General features: G+C 32.6%; 1 protein-coding gene and 1 long non-coding RNA gene across 2 annotated transcripts; one reads left to right on the forward strand and one right to left on the reverse strand.

The window, feature by feature from the left end:
- Positions 1-1,848: 1,848 nt before the first annotated feature.
- G9a (histone-lysine N-methyltransferase G9a) lies at positions 1,849-13,435 on the reverse strand. The gene is given in 12 exon segments (XM_040727470.2): positions 1,849-2,437; positions 2,734-2,909; positions 2,967-3,329; positions 4,394-4,748; positions 6,465-6,678; positions 6,681-7,093; positions 7,149-7,504; positions 7,563-7,901; positions 9,094-9,361; positions 9,421-9,628; positions 9,693-11,134; positions 13,089-13,435. Coding segments are annotated over 11 exon segments (4,491 nt in total). The 5' UTR covers positions 11,059-11,134; positions 13,089-13,435; the 3' UTR covers positions 1,849-2,004.
- LOC139907626 (uncharacterized) lies at positions 2,413-2,802 on the forward strand. Its single transcript, XR_011784345.1, has 2 exons — positions 2,413-2,529; positions 2,712-2,802. It is a non-coding gene; the product is annotated as an uncharacterized lncRNA (long non-coding RNA).
- Positions 13,436-20,398: the final 6,963 nt, after the last annotated feature.

Consider the following 20,398-nt stretch of genomic DNA (forward strand, 5'->3'; position numbering starts at 1 on the left):
CGTTACCTTTTTTGTTGGAAAAAATTAGTTCGGTCCAACAAAAAAGCTCTGTCTGGACCGGTCTCATATAAAAATTCGGTCTAGATCGGCCCAAAGGAAAAAATTAAGTCTATTTCGGGCCCCCCAAAAAAATCGATCTAGACCGATTGTACAGATAAATTGTTTATCTGTACATCATATGTTTTTTCAAGTACAATAATGTTATCCAACATTTAAACAGAGATAGCTCAGATTAATTTTGATATCCCGTCTCTTATACAGTATTTCCTCTAGAACTTATCCTGTACTTTTGAGTTTTTTAGAAAAAATAAAAGACACTTGATCTAGGAAAAATCACTCAAGACCGAACCGAAAAAAAAATTCGGTGTTGTAGCGAGTCTCAAGACTAAGTCTTACATTGAAATAGGGAATAATTAATTTACCTTTATCTCTCATAGCTGAAACCAGATTAGGTGCAAATGCTTGCCGGCTTAATTCAACCCCTTCTCTGATGAGATGATTAATTTTAATCGTTTGCATTCTTGCAATCGTGTTATGCGACAGAGGATTGGAAAATATCTTCCGTTTGACAGATTGAAAACTAACGGCTAATCTTATAGGGTGTCTTTCAGTGCTTTTTGTTAAAAAATAAATAATAATAACATTAGACTGATTGAACTTTTGTTTGATTAGAGAGCTAAATAATCTAAATTCATTATTTTTGGCTAACTTCTTTCGATATAGGGTTACGATTTTAATTTTTTTATTTCTGCAACGCTGAGACTATGTAGATTAAACAAATACAAACAGATTGTATCTAGATTTTTTTCCCCAATCTAATCCTGTTTTAAATGCATCGTGAATATTAACTTACTTTGGAGCATCCCCATATCCTATTTGATTGATATAATTTATATTATATTCGGCAATCCAACTATTAAATGATAAAAAAAATTCACCACTGCTGCTTCCCCTTCTAATATCCAAAGCAGTTCAACTCCACCGATGCCGCGTTTAATTCCTTGGGGTCCAGTTGTTCCCTGCACAACCTGTGGGCCGAGGTATACTATATAGCATATTAGAAAGGATCGTTGATGCTTAGAAACGCGGCGACAGTGTAGTTTAACTGCCTTGGGGCTCAGCAATTCACCTTTATAATCTGAGGGCATTTTTGGATATTAGAAGGGGTTAATGATTCTCAGGGAAGTAACTGCAGTGGATTTTTTTGATCATTCAATAGTTGGATTGCCGACTATTATATAATTGCTATGAAATTGCACACAATAATATTGTCTTGCAATGAAAGCCATTTGATAAGTTTAATAAAGATCTATTGCAAATGTATGCATTTTATGTAGTCAAAATACAAAGTATGAACCCTTAAGATGGCGTTGCCTTCCATTATAACGTCACTGAAAACCCTGGACTCATCTCACACATAAGGACAAGGTAAAAGGGTGCAATAACCTGAGGAAAGTCGGGAACAACTCAAGTATGTTCAAGTCATAGCCATACTGTCCTATAATATGTAAATGGGAGTATTCTTTCGAAATAACTTTTCAAAATGACGTGTCAGTAACACATGACGTATGTTCGAATCTATTCCACACAAAAACATTTGTATAATTACAAAACTTCTGATGCTTTGGTGTGTGTTCCGACCATACTTTTATTTAATATTTGCTTAAGCGCGCATGAATGAAAAGAGAAATTATCTTACTTCAATATTTTTTATTTTGATATTACAATACCTATTTTTTTCTTTTTTCAAATAATAATCTATGAATAATTATATAATTAAAATGTAAAATGAACGGGAGAGTGAAGGGGAAAAAATGTCCTTATTTTTGTGTCAATGTTAAAAAAATATAATAATATATAATATAATATATTAATATAATTAATTATCAACAGTGATTGAGGAAGTACAAAAATTTGTTTTAAATTCAAAATAACACATGATAAATATTAATATTATTAAATATCCTAATTGACGAGTTAACGAAAACCACGAGGGTACAAAATCTATTTAGAATGTGACGAAGATGGCGTAGGTGAAGGAGAGGAGGAGGAAGAAGGATCCCCAGATTTGAGAGATCGCCTTGAACGACTACCATTGGTAATAATAGACTCTGATAAAAGGGGACGACTAATTTTATTATTTTTATGGATCTCTTCGACAGGTACATCAATTTTGGAGGAGATTTCGGGAGGGTTAGTAGCATTCCCGTTCGTGATGATTGAACCAGATGATGTTGTGTCGTTAGCATTTTCTGTCTTAATATCCGGGGCGGTTTTATGACCTTCGTTATATTTCGGATCCTCGATTGGAAAGCGTAGATAATAGTTTTTTAAAAATTTTTGAATTGTGGACTGACTATAATGGCAGTTTTCACTCCCACAATGACATGTAAAGTACTTGTGTTTAATTACCCAGAATTTCTCTCCATAATCGAATCTGTAAAATACCAAATGAATAAAGGATTAGCACGAATATATAAAAATGAAAGAAAGCAGGACAATGATTTTAAAATGTAGAAAAATAATTCAGTTGAGTTCATAATTTTATCACATAAAAATATATATCATTCTAATTTCTTCGAGATTCAATCAAGGATATGTGAACTATTATCCAACACATTAATCCACTTGAGAAACTTCTAAAAGAAATCAGGAATTAAATATTATTATTATCATCTTCGCCTTATACACATCATTAATTAAATTACTAGGTAGATCATCTTAAGTCATTACCCTAATTCTGCTCCTTTGGGAATATCTCGATTAGCAAAGAGTGCAATATGAGGAAATCTCAGATCTTGATGCTCAGCAAAAACTTTAACAGGAGTAAGATTTGGATCACAGGAGTGATTGATGAAACGAGCAATGTTTCCAAAACGATTCGCATCAATACAGTAAGTCTCTCCTTCCTAAAATTATATCAATAAAGTAACCAATATATATATAATAGATATATAAAAACATACCCGATAGTCAAGATCGAAAAGATAGGAGTCTTCCCGTGTATCTGCCTCTGAATCCGAAATTATTTCTCCGACATATTCACAAACAAAGGTGCCCTTTGCTATGTCCTTCAGAGCTCGGACGCCCCAGCCCATATTTTCTGTTCGAAAAACAATCATACGAGATGTGATTCCGTGCTGAACAACGCGATTGTGACAGGTTGATACGTTGCATTGACACAAATCATTGCATTCAAAAATCATATGTGGCTCTTTATAATCGAAGCTAGACTTGAGCTTTCCTTCCAAATCGTACCAAGACTTGACACTTAGTTTGGAGCAATTGCAGGAGTCCTCAGAGGAACAGGCGTTTTCACACTTACAGTGCTGTATAGAATAGAGGGGAAAATTTAAGTCAACACAAAAGCAAGCTAGAATGATTTTTCTCAAAATTGACTGGGGACTACATGATTTGTAGTTTAAACAAATGATCGTTAATTTTTATAAACAATTTATTCCTATTAACTCTTTAGGAGCGCCGCAAATTGCATTTAAAGCAGGGCTGCGGAGTTGGAGTCAAAAAATTTATAGACTCCGGTTACAAAAATTATTATAATTTATGTAAATAAAACTTATTTATAATCTAAGGCTTATATTGAGTGTTTGTAAAGTTTTTCCCTTAATGGCTATAAATTATAGGTATTAAGTACTATTAATTTATAAAAAATGAAAGTTCACTACTTTATAAGTTCACTTCACAAATTTTAAAAAGGCTCTAATACATAATCACTAGCCATGCTAGTTCATTACTGAGTCTTCTGAATAGTCAATGTCATCAGAGTAAAGAGTAATGTTGCAGTGAGAGGTTGTGGTATTGTCGTTCCTCGGTTACGAGAGCATAAATTACGTTCATAAACTTATGAACTACGTATTAGCAATAGATAGATTTTGATCCGTTTCATCTTGTTTTTCTTATTACTGGAACAATTATTTACTACATACATATAAATAATAAATACATATAGCTGCAATTTAAATCTATATTTATAGGCTCTAGACTCAAATGACTCAATAGTAAATATAATAAATTTTGTGTTAGTCAGAGTCGGGAATTTTATTTTCCGGACTACGCAGCCCTATTTTAAAGTAGCCAAAACTGATCGTTAAAATTATAAAATTGTTAGATTTTAATTGAAAGGCCGTATATAATAGGACCAATATAAGTATCTTAAATCAAATCAAGGTTCTAAACAGTAGCTAAAATTATTGAGTCTCTTAGCTCATTCCACAAATTTGAGTACAAAGCCTATAATTGACTCAAATGTGTCTATGAAATATTGAGCAGTATGAATATATGAAATATAAAATTAAATTAGGATTTTCTCATGTTCTTGATTTTTGTTTTAGGATTGTTTTTATCTTGCAGCACCTCGTATATAAAATCAACTCACCTGAAGAGATGCATGATCTCGATCAATAGGAATTGATGATGTAACGCAATTATTTCTCACATAAACATAATTCCCTGGAGGGCCCTCGTTATCAAGAGCATTAATGCACTGTATGGGACAATTTTCCTTTCCTTTGCTCACGTCATTTGTGACTATTTTTTCATGAGTATGAACCTTATTATTCTTCATCATAGCATTCAATTTGGTACTTAGTTGCATAATAGTCCCACATTTTGCATCTTTGGCCATGCAGCCAACGGGAAGTTGGCCGTTTTTGTTCATCAAATTCGTATTCGCTCCTCTCATTAGGAGCAATACGGCACATTCATAATGATCTTGACGAAGGGCAATGTGACTATATATATATATAAATAATTAAACCAAAGGATGTCATTAAAAAATAGAAACATTCCGAGCCGTAACCTTAGAGGAGTGGTGTGGAGCTTTTTGACAAATAATTGACAACAATGGGGAACAATTATAGGGGGTGGAGATTTTGCACAAATGAATTGAAGACAATAATCGAATTTATCTATGAGCGCAGAATCCAAAGGGGATCTCAGTCATTTGAAATATCGGGAATTAGAGCAATAAGAGACTTACTTTTATCGTTCAGATTAATTTTTAAACTTAAAACAATCCTCAAATTAAAAGTAGGATTAATAAGTGTCTTTATTAACTCTGCATCTTGCTCTGAACTCGATGTATTTCCATTTTTAGGCTGAAAATGATAAAAAACGACACTTATAACTTATTCATAATACATATTGATGATGAATATCATAATTCATAGCCTATATTATAGAAAAATATTTAATGTATAACATAAAAAAATTATCTATCAAAAAATATGCATCTCCAAGGATTTTTGTTCCATTTTGTATGGGGTGTACTAGAAAATAGTCAACATTATTATCATATTTTCCCCGATTTCAATGCCAATTTCATCACGTCATGCATCGTAAAAGGAAGAAAGAGGCAATGGAAGGAAGATACTTTTAACTTGATCATCCATCTCAAGAGATATTCGAATTTGGATTCCAAATTCCACGATGACGACAGGTGGAGAATTCATCCAGGAAAACTGCCATACCTAATAAGGGAGAAGAGTGGACTCCTTACTTGGGAATGAAATACAAGGATTGAAACAATAAAGTGATCCATTCACAATTTTGTAGAGAATTTTAATATTTCAAAATGGAAGAAAAATCCTTGGAGATGCATATTTTTTAAATAAATCGTTTTTAAATTATACATTTACTATTTTTCTATAATATAAGCTATGATATTCCTGATCACTATTTATTATGAATAAGTTATAAGGGTCTAAAGTAGAGTGTCTTTGTTCATAATTTTTCCGCCTAAAAATGGAAATATATTGAGTTCAGAGCAAGGTACAGAATCAATAAAACACTACCTATATAATCATAAAAACACATTTACATAAAGAATAAATTGTATACCTACGTTTATTTATTACCTATTACTTAACTACTTAAAATAGGTAAATTATTATATTAATCAAACTTTTAATTTGGGGATTGTTGTAAGGGTGACATATGACTGAACGATGATAGTCCCAAATTACTATAATCCCAGATATTTCAGAATTTAGATGACTGAGAGAAAAACTAAGATCAGTTTTGGATTCTGCCCTCAAAGACAAATTCGATTATTGTCTTCAATGCATTTGTACAAAAGGAGTGTTCTCCTATGTTGTTTTTTTCTGTTTTTTAATAAATGTCAAATTTAAGGAAAACTATTTTTCAACGAAGAGACATGTGTTTTCCTTGAAAATGAGTTGAAATTTTAAGGAGGAGACAAAATTTGACGACGAACTCATATTGTAAATCAAAGAATTTTTTTTTTTTTTGGATTTTGCCTGATAAATGCTTTTAGTCAAGACTTTTTGGAACATTTGGACAAAAAATTTAATATAGAAAATTCTTAATTTCAAAGTAATAAAGGCAATAATTGAAAAATAACTTTTTCTTTTCAACAAATTTGATAAGTTTTTAGTCGGAAAGAGACCCCTCCCCCCGTAGTCACGGGTATGGAAATATTAACTTACATTGGAGCATCCCCATTCATATTCCTGGCATTAACGTCACATCCATAATTCATAAGGACCTCACACGTGGTCTTTGAACCTGACAGAGACGCCCAATGAAGAGCAATGTTACCTTCTGCATCAACGATGAGAGGATTCGAGCCCCTCATTAATAAATACTTGATAATCTTTTCGTGTCTGTTTTCACAAGCCCAGACGAGTGGTGTCCAACCCCGTCATCCTGAAGATTAAGAAAATTCCTAGGTAAATTGTGTTGAGCTAGAATTATTTTAACGGTTTCCAAGTGACCATTTTGAGCTGCTAGATGCAAACAAGTCATCCCATCTTCTCCACGACTTTCAATACTTGCACCAGCTTGTAGTAAGTACCTTGCAACTTCGGTGCGTCCTTTCATAGATGCTAAGTGTATAGGTGCATTCCCGGAATCATCAAAAGAATTTAATTCTGTTCCAGCTTGAGCAAATATGTGACAATTTAGAACATGACCTTCAGCTGCTGATAAGTGAAGAGGAGATCCATTCTTAAATTCAATAAATTTCTGATTCGGGGAATAACCTTGTGAGAGAAGCTGTAAAATTTTGACAGCATCACCGGACTTTGTTGGGAAGTACATATTCCTTGTCAAATGTCTACAGAAGATAAATTATATTAAAAATGCAGGTTGACTCAAGGGATTTAACATACTTTGGAGCATGCTTATCCTCAAGCTCACTTAAAACTTTTTGCAGAATTGAGTTATCTAATCCAAGAGGAAGACCTTGCGAGGAAATGACCTTACCATTCGCCATTTTATAGGTTATTATATCCTCTTCAACATCATCAGATGGCCTTCCCTTCTTACCATTAGCAAATGACATTTTCGAGACAGTGCGAAGAAGTTGAATAGGAGCACGATCCATTTTTAGAGTCATTTGGACGACCGCAGGAGTATCCCGAGAACCACAGTGGCAACATGCCCTACTCTTTGCTTTGTTATAGCAACTCTTGTGAAATACATGAGGAGCGTACCTCTTGTTTGGCCGACAAAGATAGAACATTCCCTATGGGTATATTATACAAATTAATCCCCTGGATATAGAAGGAAACTTCAAAACTTACGTGAGAACAAAATTCCCCACAAAAGCCGCACACCTGATGTGCTCTTAGTCTTTCTGTATGAATTTCGCAGAAAACTTTTCTTGGAAGTCTAGCATCCGCCCGGAGTTGATTGAAACTTTGAATTTGATTCTTACATCCAACTCGACTTCCTCCAACGGACTCTATGGCACGACAAATCGTACCACTGTTCCTTCTTGAAAGAAGGTCATCTATCGTTTTCTCACATTCGCATATGTAAGTTGCCTGTAAATTAGGATCCAAAGTTCCCTTTACAGCTCTAGTGACTCTTTTTTCATTAGTAATACAATTAGAACCTTCACCAGAGATATTTTCCTCCACCTATAAGATACAGCAAACTCAGTTTCTCAAGCTATTTCATACCAATGAAATTAGAAGAACAAAAACGAGAAGGAAACAGAGAGAGTGGTCATTAGAAATAAGTAAAATACATTATATCGTGAGCTTGGAGTAATAGAGTAACAAGTCAGTTTGTTTGTTTTTGTCAAGGGGAATATTTGTAGCTTATATTACCCATTGACAAAGGAATATTCAATAAAACTTGTGAGATATCTACATACAGAGTCGATAAAAAAAAATCTGGACAAATTATTACTTTATCATAAACTTAATCTAGAGCAAGTAGCACGAATTTATCCCTTTGAAAGTATGAGATTATGTGTTTTGGAACATATTTGTGTTCTCATATCAACTAAATAATAATCAGTACAAAGACTGCCTTTGTATAATCAAGACCTTGATGGGTTACTTCGCCCCTCATAGAGTACTGTTTATGATATCAAAAATCGGTGAAAGAAGGATACCAAGGATGTTATGAGAGTCCACAAGCCAAGGTGTGAGGACTCCCATTATTGTCACTGACGTAAAAATGTATATCCTGACCAAAAAAAAAAAAAGTCTTCTGAGCCCTCAATTCGGAATTACAGATGAAGTATTACAATCAATACATCGTGCAAAAAATTTAAAAAAATAAGTTACTCAGGGTAACAAATAGTTATAAATTGTCCCATAAAGGAAGTTCAATGAAGGAAGAATCCAGTTCTTTCAGCGAACAGATGGATTGGACATATGTTCATAATGATATCTAAAGTGGTAGGCAATGTCTCTCATATATTCAAAACTAAATTTCCAGCCTTCGTTATGACCTTAGCTATCACTGGAAGCAATTGCAGTGAGCTGTTATTTTTGCCTATTTTACTTCTTATTGATTTGCTGTCGAAGATGCTCATATTGAATAAATGTATAATTATAATTTTGTTGTATTTTTTGCTCTACACCTTGTTTTAAAAACGTGTTTAAAATAGTCTGGATTTATCTTATCGGTCTGTATGTACTCTGAATATCTAAACTTGACAAAATCTTAATTGCCGAATTATATCTTACACTACTACATGTTACACTGTTGCTCCAGAATACTCAAGATATGCAGTAGTTGTCTTACTTTCTTTGGGGATTAGAGTTGACTGTATCATTCATGATATATTCATAAAAAATATTCGAAAAACCGTCTTACCTTACACATGATGTCTTCATCCTCATACTCCTTAGGAGATTGAGGTCCATCTTCATCAGATGCACTGACAGATGTAGAGGCACTGATGGATGATGACGTACTGCCACTTGTAGGTATTGTAGAATTATTATTATTCGTAGTATAAGTCGTGGAGTTCGTACTAATAGTTGGTACGGAGGGAAGAGGGAAAAATTGTCCAACTTTGGGAGAGTAAGTTTTTTTTCGTTTTACTATTCTGTTAGTTAAAACATCCCCAAGGGGTCGTTTCCTATAGAAGTAAAAGATGCTAAATGAGACTCTTTGCATAAATAAAGTTACAATCCTTACTTTGAAGAAGGAGGAGAAAGAACTGTGCCACTACTACCGCCAAAACTTTTTCTAGCCTTGGGTCCTACAACGATCTTTTCCTTCGATTCATCAATTATAGAACTCTTTGAGTCGGTAGAATCCTTTCTTTGAATACCTAAATAGGATAAAACGTCCTGTTCATTTCCTATTTCTCGATCAGATCGAATGGAGGATGTGTCATCATCATCTTTAATTAAATAGATAATTAATCAATATCAAATTAAGGCAATATAGTAGGTAATTATATTTACCTTTATACGCACTAGGATTTAAATAGGTTTTTTTCTTTTTTTTAATACTCCCATCAAAACGATAATTAATCCCCTTGAACGGTTTCTTTTTCTTCTTTCGAATCCCTTTCAAAACTGAAGATGAATAAGTTTTACGAACATTGTGCGAAACGGATCCAGATTTGACAGAAGAATTTGAGGAACTTTTTACACTCTTTTTGACAAATCCTTTGCCATCGGCTCTTCGGACGAACCGAAATTTTGTAGCACCTTTATCCTCATCCTGATCAACCTTTTCATCAGGGACGGGATTATCTGGTTTAGCAGTTTCTTTTTCCTTCTTTGCACCACCAGTTTCATCATCCACTGACTTTTTTCTATTTTCCAGGGAGTTTTGTAGTTTTGATTTTTTCCTTTTACTTGGGTCAAGATTAAAAGATATTTCGGGATCACTTGGCTCTTTATCATCATCTTCTATTTTAGCACTGTCATTTTTTGCGACTTTTGTAGAATCATTTTTTTCTGGCTCAGATGGAGCATTTAAAGATTCATTTTGCACGGAATGATCACTAATATTCTCCGTAGATTCCCCTCCTTTAACATTGAAATTATCTTCATCTTTTTTAGCTGCAATAATAGCTCCATTTTCTTCCCCAACTTTAGGCTCTCCTTCTCTGGGTGAAGGATACACTATTGTCTCTCTTTTAATGAGTGGAGGCCTTCCTCTCACTCGAACATTAACAGGCCTAAAGCCAGGACGAATCATCGGAGGTGGACGATACGAATTGGCCACTGGAGATACATTTTTAATACCTGGTACTCCAAGATGGTGGAATCCTGGTTGAGGTGAAGAGCGAGGTATTTGTTGCTGTTGCTTACACCTTGGAGAAGGTCCACGACTTCCACGAGAAGAAAAGCGAGGAGTATTACCCGCCTTTTTAGCAACATTCATCATACCAAGGATGGGATTATTACTATGGACATTGTTGGATGGACGGTTTACAGGTCGTATATTTGTGGGAATTCCTGCATATTGGAGTCTGGGAGGTGGAGGAATACCTGGGATTCCACCACCCCTAAATAGAGGAGGAGGTCGAATTTGAACAGGTCGTAGTCCTTTTGGTACAATTCCAGCTAGATCACTTCTTGGAGAAGATGGAAAGGGGTTTCCTCGAGGAGGAGGAGGAGGAGGAAATGCCCCAGATACTTGAGTAGAGACTGGAGGGTTGATTTTGGTGATGGAGATTTGAGCGGGTATATCTCCTCCACCATTACCATTATAAAATGAACGTGTGTCATTGTTGAGAAAGACCTCACCAGGTTCTTCGCGCATGGTAACAGAAGGTTCCAGGATCATGGGTGAACCTCCATCTATTGAAGACGACATCTTTTTTATCACGAATCCTGGACGACGACTTCAAAGTGTAGCTACTAATTATTTATCCGTACATATTTGGCATGTCCTATAAATAAAAGCAAAGAATATATGAATGAAACACTTTTTAGCGAGATGTACTGGACAAAAAATACACACTTAATTAATTTAATTTATGATATGGAACTACTAAGTGGTTGGTTGTAAGATCTCCTAAGGCATTAAATCAAGTGAAATAATATGTTTATAGAATTGGCAGAGGCAGTTATAGAAAGCAAAACATTCTATTGTTTTATTTATTTAGTGTGTTATAATTAAACATAGTATCAAAGCTTAGTAGTGTAAGGCTAGCTCGAATGACTAACTAAAAAAAAAGACAAAAATATATTGTGTTTGATTGGAAAAAGCAAACCAAAGTGTTTATAAATAATTTGAGACTTTTATGAATATAATAAAAAGTTTCAGTACTACAAAAAAAAAAAAACTGTTTATAGCTAGCTAGAGGATGAATCAATAAAACTTTTGACATTAAATCTTTTTTTAGGCTAGAAAGAAAAATTTATTTTTCTTGTTAAAAAATGTTTTGAATAAAAAAAAATGTTAGACTTAATATAATTGACTAAACTAAATGTATGTTAATTAGTGTAAAACGAGTTATAAATGACTGTATTATATGATGATTATAAATTTAAAATATTTGCTTTACCCAAATGAAGATTTTTAAATGTATTCATGAAAAAATATATATATATATTTGGTATTATATATAGCTTAATACAATAAATAAATAATAACAGCAATGCTCCAAAAACAGCTGCGTGGATATAACGCACTTGCATTCCAAACACGTTTTTATTCCAAATATACTATTTAGTAAAATACCTGCAAAGTGTTGAATGTTACTGGCTTTTATACTTTGCTAAAAATAATCGATTTTTAAGTGAAGTGTTCAAAATTCAAGTCTTTACCCTTAATTTAGAATTGTATTACTAAAAGAGTCTTGTAATGAAAATTCGTATCAAATATAACGAAACACAGAATAATGAATTTTGAACAAATTGAATATGAATGTATATTAAATATGTAGAATGATCCATGAATTTATGATAACAAATGTGTCCTCAGAGATCAAAGTATTTAAATGAGAAACTGAAAATACTTTTAAGACATTATTTGCATGCAAAAATTCTGTTTGTAGGATGAATCAATAAAGATCTTTGTAAAAATATTTATTTTTTCTTGTTAAAAAATTTATTCAAAGAAAGAAATGTATATTTTTTATTGTTAAAAAGTGAATTGAGCTTGACACTTTAGTATGTAATTGGACCCACAGTGTTCGAGGCTGTCAGTCATAGAAACTAACATTTTCATTGTTTTCATTAGTAAACTACATAAATGGTGGATTTGAATGTGAAAAGGAGCCTTGTAATAGAAAATTGTAGCCCATATAATGAAACTTGGACTAATGGAATTCGAAATAATAAGCGAACAAGTTACAAAGCAAAAAAATGAAATTTGTCATTTTAGATGAAGAATTTACGATGTAATTGAGAAAAGTGTCATTTAATGATTGGACTTTTAAAGGATGTACCATATGTTTAAGGGTCTAATTTTTGAGTTTTCTTGCGGTTAGCATTAGTACTAATAAATATATTACTAATTGATGGGTATTCTGTGGCAACTAGTCATTATATATCTAGATTTCATAGAGAGGGACTCAAAAAATCTATTGCAAATGACATGTCAGGACTGAATCAGCAAAAGGGACTTTATTGTAAGGTAGAACTACAGAGAAGGCCCTCGACTTTAGGTACTTTTCCCCCCGTTTTTCTCAGACTCTTTTCAAAAGTTACAATTTTAGAAAGCAATGCCACTTTCATTCAAGTTTTTTGGCGCGGATATTCAAGGAACTCCCTGACAATAGCGTATTCGATAAGTTTCCGACACGGATATCAAAGAAGAACATTGATATTTACTAGCATAGGACTTCTTCAACAACGGCTTTCACTGAAGAAGAAGAATCAGAATTAAATAAAACTTACTCCGAAGTAAAAGGAGGGTCCGGAGGGTTTTCTCTTCTTGTCTGAGTATAGAACTACGTCCGGGATTTCCCACGAATCGGAGACACATTAATAACTATATAAATTGAATAAAGAACTTGGAAATCGTATATATAAAAAAAACTCGGTAAACAACAAGAGTAATGTTATTCAAAAATTCATGATCTCCGCTTGGGCATACACAAGAAGAGGTTTTTTTTCTTTTTCTCCCTTCTTCTTCTTCTTGATCAAAGTGTGTACGTGCACACTTCTTCCACACTTACAACAGGCGGGGAAGGATTCATCATTTCATTTCCCTTCCTTGGCACCACTACTTGTGCTACAACAATACTTCCCTTGCCTTCCCTGCCTACACCATTCATCCCTGCCAAACCCCCGAAAAGAAGAAAAAAAAAAGAAGAAAATGTGTGAACGTCCTCGCTAGCTGCTACACAAAAAAAAAAAAAAATTGAAAGGAAAAAAAGGAAGAATCTCCCCCACTATATTTATGCTATGATTACTTGTACATTTATGTTTGTATACCTCTGTCTATGCAACACAAAATATCAGTCAGAAATCCCGCTTTACCTGGTTGGATTGGAAAGATTATACACATTTTATTATACAATATGGTTTCTCTTTTTTTCCCTAGTTATTTATACAATTTATATAATTACACACTTTCTATTTTATTCCTTGCCTTAGCGAACTTATCTCTGTCTTTGCCATACCTAGTCAAAAAAGAAATAAAAAACAATCTCCAAACGGAACATATTTAGAAAGTTATGCCTATATCATGAAATAGAAAGGCCCTTGCATAGATGATTATGAGTATGACTCATTAGACGGATTACTGGTAGTTGGAGCTCGGAAATTTAGTATGCAACATGTCCTATAGATTGTCCCCCGTTTTCAGGTTATTTGTCGCCACAGTGAATAAAATTTTTCTGCTGGAGTCAATCAAAAAACTGACTCACAATGTTTGAGGCCTTTCAGGCCCTTTTTGGCGCAGTAGCGCCTATTCTAATTTGAAAAAATGGGGTGGGATTGTTTAGAAATTAGGCAACATTACAAAAGCATTAAAATCTGAACACTGACTGAATTTTAAACTTCAATAAGATATGATATATTAATTAACAATAAAATTAATACTATCAATAGATACAATGTGCCTGAGCTCTCTTAATCATTAATATAACTACAATTAGTGGCTATGATGGCTTCCAGAAGGCCTGGAACCCACTGTGGATGCAGTCATATATCATGGCGTGCCAGAGGAGGCTGACAGTGGCATTGGGGCCTCGGTGTTTTGGATGACGGACACTGCAGGCATTCCACTTGACATGCACCCAAAAGGTGTAGTCAAAGGGGTTAGCATCAGGGGTGTAGGGGGGCCAAAAGTGTCAAAAATGAGCTCAAAGACACATTTAAACTCATTCAAAAGAGTCAAGCAACGGAGGAGATGGGTTTCTTTCTTTCCTCCACCCTCACAAGGCAATTTCCACCGACTTTTTGATAGCTCTCTAGACAGTGGTGTGAAATCCCAAAATCTCTTGGATTAGCCCTCATGAACTGTTTTTTTTTAAACTCCTCTGGATCCAGTTTGGTCTTATTGACAGAGCCCTTTTTCCTCTCCAACGTTTCGGACTTGTTGACGGCGTAGACACCCAACTGCCTGGAGTGCGTGAAATAGAAATTCGTAAATGAATTTCATGTCTCATTTTCTCGACTTGTATGTAAGCTAGAGAGCTCAAGTTTGATTTATTTTGGAACTAATCATTAATGCTTTAATATATGGAAATATGAATAAGTATCTTTCGGATTTTGTCCTTAATAACTGAAGGGATTTAAGATGGTCAAAATGATATGAGGGATGTTGTGGCCGTCCTTATTTAGGACTGAAGACTCAGTTCAGTCTCAGTCCGGTCCAGTCTAAAAACTTATAAAGTTCGGTTGTTAATGACGTCACTCAACTTTATTTCTTCTTTGTTTAATCAGCTCTATTATTGACAGTCTTAAGAATCCGTCTCAAAGACAAATAGAACTGGCGACTTGATTAAATTGGACCGTATAAATAAGGAGGGACACAACACTAGATATGGGGTTTCCCTGTCGTATCAAAGATATTCATTAAAAAAAAAACCTTTTTTCAAATTAAAATGGCCTGAATATCAAAAAACTGACTCGCAATGTTTGAAGCCTATTCTCCCATTTTTGGTGTACTATCGGTTATATAGTTTATATCTTTGTAAGCAAATATGAAAAGTTTCCGACCTAACAAAGATACAAGACATTTTTTCTGAATTTTGTATTTTATTTTTCAACCTAATCTCCTTGTAATTCCGCAGAGTTCCCATCTCTGTAACCCGTCCAAATATTACTCGGCGTTTTTCACTGCAAAATAATTGTTTACGAGCATGTTCCCGATATATTTTATTAGTTTATGGTAGACTAGGATCCGTTTACACTTTTTCCCTTGATTTTCTTAAATGTTTCTGTTCGTCATTCATTCCTTACCTTTTTTCGGTTCATTCTTTTATTTTTGAATTGTGGAAAAAACCCCGCGAAGAAGAACATTTTGTGGGAACAGTAAAAATGAATGTTCTCACCACAACAAATCCAGTAAATTCGAGCTTGTCAATATAAATGTATAGTATTAAAAATTTTCCATTAAAAAATAAGAGGGGGAGGGGTTCAATTCTTAATACAGGACCCACTCTATAGCTGGGAGGGGGGGATGGCTCCTCCATTCTTCAAATAAAAGTAACTAATATTTAAAAGAAATCATTTTTATAACTTTTATTATAAAGTGTTTTTATCGATGTCATAAATTGAATCTTAATTGAAGGAGATGCCATTCATTTTGGAGGCTAAAAAGTGATATTTTTAGTACATAAACTAGACAAATTCAGGAGCGTCCACAGAATTATATATATATATACATAATTTTTTTTTTTTTTTTTTTTTGGGGGGAGAGGTTTTTTTCTTTTGGGAATTTTTTTTTTCAAAAATCCACAGCTGCATAGAAAAAAATTCCAAAACTTGAAGTTCATATATTCAATTTTTTGGGAAAAAAAATTCTAAAACTCCAAAGCTTTTTAGAAATAATTTAGTTTTTGTTAAAAAATTGGAAAAATTAAATCAAATTTCAAATATTAAATTTTTTGAAAAAAATAATTCAAATATTATATTTTTGAAAAAATGATTCAAATATTTAATTTTCTAGTAAAAAACAAAAATTCCTTAATTTGGTTTGGCAGGAGGGGACAATAGGGCCTCCATCCCACCCCTGCGGACGTTCCTGAAATTTATTATAAATCTTGATGAAACTCCATCAAATAGCTTTAAAAAAATTGAATTAAATCAAAGTAATATGGGCTGAAAATTTGACAATAATTATTAAATCTTGTGAAACTTTTGGCAAGTCATTGTTTTGAATGTGAATTTTAGACTCTTGACTTGTTTTTTTTTTTAAATGGTTGATTATTTATACTCGTTTTACTCATCATATTCAATTTTTTTTATTTTTCTCCATCTGATCATGATTTATGAATTGTCAGAATTTTTTTATTGCTGTGTATCGGCGCGTACTGAAAGGTTCTTCTGGGGGGGATTAATTCCACTTTTTACTATTTTATATAAGTGTTTATGAGCCTTAAAAAAAATATATATTATTAATTTTTATTTTTTGATTGATTAAGGGCGAAAAAAGTAGAGTAACCAAAGAAAATATCTCATCTTTTGAAGTATAATAATTAATTTTTATATGTAACATGGAAATAGGATTGTTTATCGATTTAAAACATTTTAGCTTGAGAATGATAATAAAACTAGGGAATATATACATAATTTTTTGATAAACAAGTCCTTTTATTTGTTGGTTGTTTCTTTTGACATTTAATAGTTGATTATTTTCCTTAGTATTAATGAAAAAAAAGGATTTAAGGCCCATAAGAATTACGGATTTTTCTACTCTAACGCGGAAGTGTACCGGGGATTTGATACGCTACTACCCATGTGGTTCCTAAGATAATATGACGTTTCTTCACCGTCTAATACGCATCCACAGACAATTTAAAAAGTTTAGTACATCCAACGTTTAATCGTTGTTCGTTTTGTCTATGATTTTAATAAGTTTTATTTATTTCTTTTCTACCAGATCATTTAACTCATTTTATTGAAGATTTTTATTTCTACTATAGATTATTTTATTTATAATTTGATTCTCCCATGATAATAAACTGTTGTATTGACTTTTGTTTAGGGATTGAATTGTAAATAAAATATTTTTTTATATATGTAATAGTAATGGGATGATTAAAAAAAAAAAAAAAAAAAAATAAGCCGCAGTCGATTCCAATGCAATTCTAGTAAAAATTACCGATCCTGATGCTTTAAAATTTTGCTATGAAGGTGTCCAAAGGATTATATTTTAGGAGGAAGAGGGGTTGGTTTTTGGAATTTTTTTTTCAAAAAACTTGAAAAATTAAATTTTTTTTTTTCCAAAAATTGAAAAATTAAATTTTTGAAATAAAAAATAAAATCTAATATACTATCTAATTTTAAAATTTTTTCAAAAAATTTACAAAATACTTCAGAAACCCATGGCTATTCTCAAAAAATTAAATTTATTGGAGAAAAATTTTCAAAATCCACAACTATTTACTAAAAAAAAATTTTTTTTTATTGTTTTAAAAATTCCCAGCTTTTCTCAAATAAGAAAAAAAAATCAAAGATAAAATTTAAAAAAATAATCAAATATTAAAAAAAATAACATAATTATTTAATGGAAAGTTGCATTTTTTGGAGAAAAGTTAAATTAAATTTCAAATATTCAATTTTCTTGTAAAAAACAAAAATCCCTTAATTTTGGAGTTTTTTTTTTTCATAACCTAGAAAAGTAATAAATATTTAAATACCAGTAATGAATAAGTTTCAGAATTGCAAATTTAACATTATTTTCCCAATGCGGATTCCAATAAAAATACCCTATTCTTGATTCCGATTAATCGTCCCATCACTAATATGTAACTTTTCTAAAGGAATGAAGTCTTTATGTGGAAAAATAAAAAGGGTTTTCATTGTTATAAAACTTGTTTTTTTTCGTCCCCTAAAACGGCCAACATCAACAATGATGACGTCACGTGAAAACAACTACAGAAATACACCATAACTTACAAATTGATGTGTGCTAAGACTTCTGTTTCCGTATAATCCCCGAAAACAATAATTTGTGCTGGATTAAGATCTTGTTAAAATTAGTTATTTAAATATTTTATTTATTCCAATATAAAATATATAAATAAAATAAAATATGGATTATAAAAAGTAAATTAGCCGTAATCAATAAGGCAATCTTCCGAGTTCTTAACAAAATTATTATCACACCAAATTTGAATGACAACCTATTTGGAAGCATTCTAGATAGCTACGTAGAATTAAGAATCTCGGTTGGATGGTGTATTGTGTCATTTGTATCTATTACCTGGTCAACTGATTGATATTTTCTTAAGGACATTTCCCATAAAAGATCTTAAACGATTTTATCAACTTATTGATTCCTTGGTGCTATAATTGCTCCTTCTAATAATCATCTAATTTCATTGTGTTCTGACAAACTTTTTTTAAATTTCTACTAAAGAAAAACATTTATTTCCATAATATGGATTTTTTTGTAGACTAAATTTGTCTTTGAGACCAGTTCAGACCGGCTAAGGATTTCCAGACAGAAACCCAACACTAATATATGATTTTTTTTTTGAGTATTTATATATTAATAATGCGTACAAGTAAAGGCTTTGTACAAGATGCAACTAAAAGTTGAGATGAATAATTTTAAATGAAGGATTTACAGTACTGGGATGTGGATAATTAAATTAATTATCAATGGTGTAATCTTTGACTATTTTAATACAAATAATGAATAAGAAGTATGTACTTTATTTCATATTAATGAATAAAGGGCGCTCTTATTTACAAAAAAGCAAACATAAAAGAATAAACTTTTTGTTAGATCGGTAAAATTGAATATTCCCACGACCACATGGCAACAAATCCAGTAAAGTCAGAGCTTGTTTTAAAAACACATGCTTGGTGCTAATGTCACATTCATTTTTTTTTAATATATATACTATTAGACTCGTCAAATTAAATGCAAGCTAGAGGGAGGGACTAAAGAAGTGATTTGATCTCTATTTTGAATCCAGGGAGATGTTTCTTGCGTCCATCTATCTGCTCGAATTCAAAGTAGAGTTCTTGGAAGAACATGAGCTCCGGGCTCAAAGATATCTAACTGAAGATCTCAGAGCAAGGGATGATTCAGAATCTGTGTCCAACCAAACAGTGCAGACGGAAACAGCTTTCTGTAGCTTTTATATCGAAAGACCTAGTAGAACTGACACTGTTGAGCAAGAAGTCAGCCGATACTTGTCTGATGAATCAAGTGACATTTATTCTATACTTTCGTACAGGAGAATTAAGAAAGTCTTCCTTAAGATTAATACAATCCTCCCGACAAATGCCTCAAGTGAGAGGTTCTTTTCCAAAGCTAATTTAGTGCTTCAGCCAAACAGACAGAAAATGCCTGATAAATATTGCAAGATTAAGCTACTTTTAATATTCACTAAATTGAGTGTTGATTACATTTGTATATTTTGGCAAATTATTGTCAATTTCCATCAAAAAATTATTATTGTTAACCCTTTGAGTGTGTCGCAAATTGGACTTAAATTAGCAGAAAATTTATTGTCATAATAAAAATTGACGGATTTTATTTGTAAGACCACTATTGGGACCAATATATATATCTTAAATTAAATAAAATAACCCCATAGCAAAAATTATGAGGTATCTTAGTCCATCCCACAAATTGGAATACATATTGGGTTGTATGCATATTTGAGGTGAATAAATAAATTGGGATTTCCCCCTTTTCTTTATTTTTGTTCAAGATTGTTTTTAGGTTGAGACACCACAAAGCTACTTATCTTTTTTTTTTTTAAATATGAAGCTCTGAGCTGCAGCTACACATGTTTGTCAAAAATAAGTCCTTCAAAGGCAAAGAGACGAACAAACTTTGCTAGATTTTAATATAAGTAGTATTAAGATTAAAGATAGAACCCATATAATTGGTTTTCTCTAAAAATATATATGGGCACTCTGGGCCTCTGTTGGTTGAGGGCCCTGTTCATAATGAGTAATACTTAGTAGTTCCAACTTAAATGGTATGTTTGCTGAAATGCTATCAATCTCCCTGACGAGAGGGCACATCTGTACATAATTATAATTACTAAAGGGGAGACTTTGGCGGTGCC

Source organism: Lepeophtheirus salmonis, chromosome 1 (genome assembly GCF_016086655.4).
Source record: "Lepeophtheirus salmonis chromosome 1, UVic_Lsal_1.4, whole genome shotgun sequence".
NCBI lineage: Eukaryota > Metazoa > Arthropoda > Copepoda > Siphonostomatoida > Caligidae > Lepeophtheirus > Lepeophtheirus salmonis.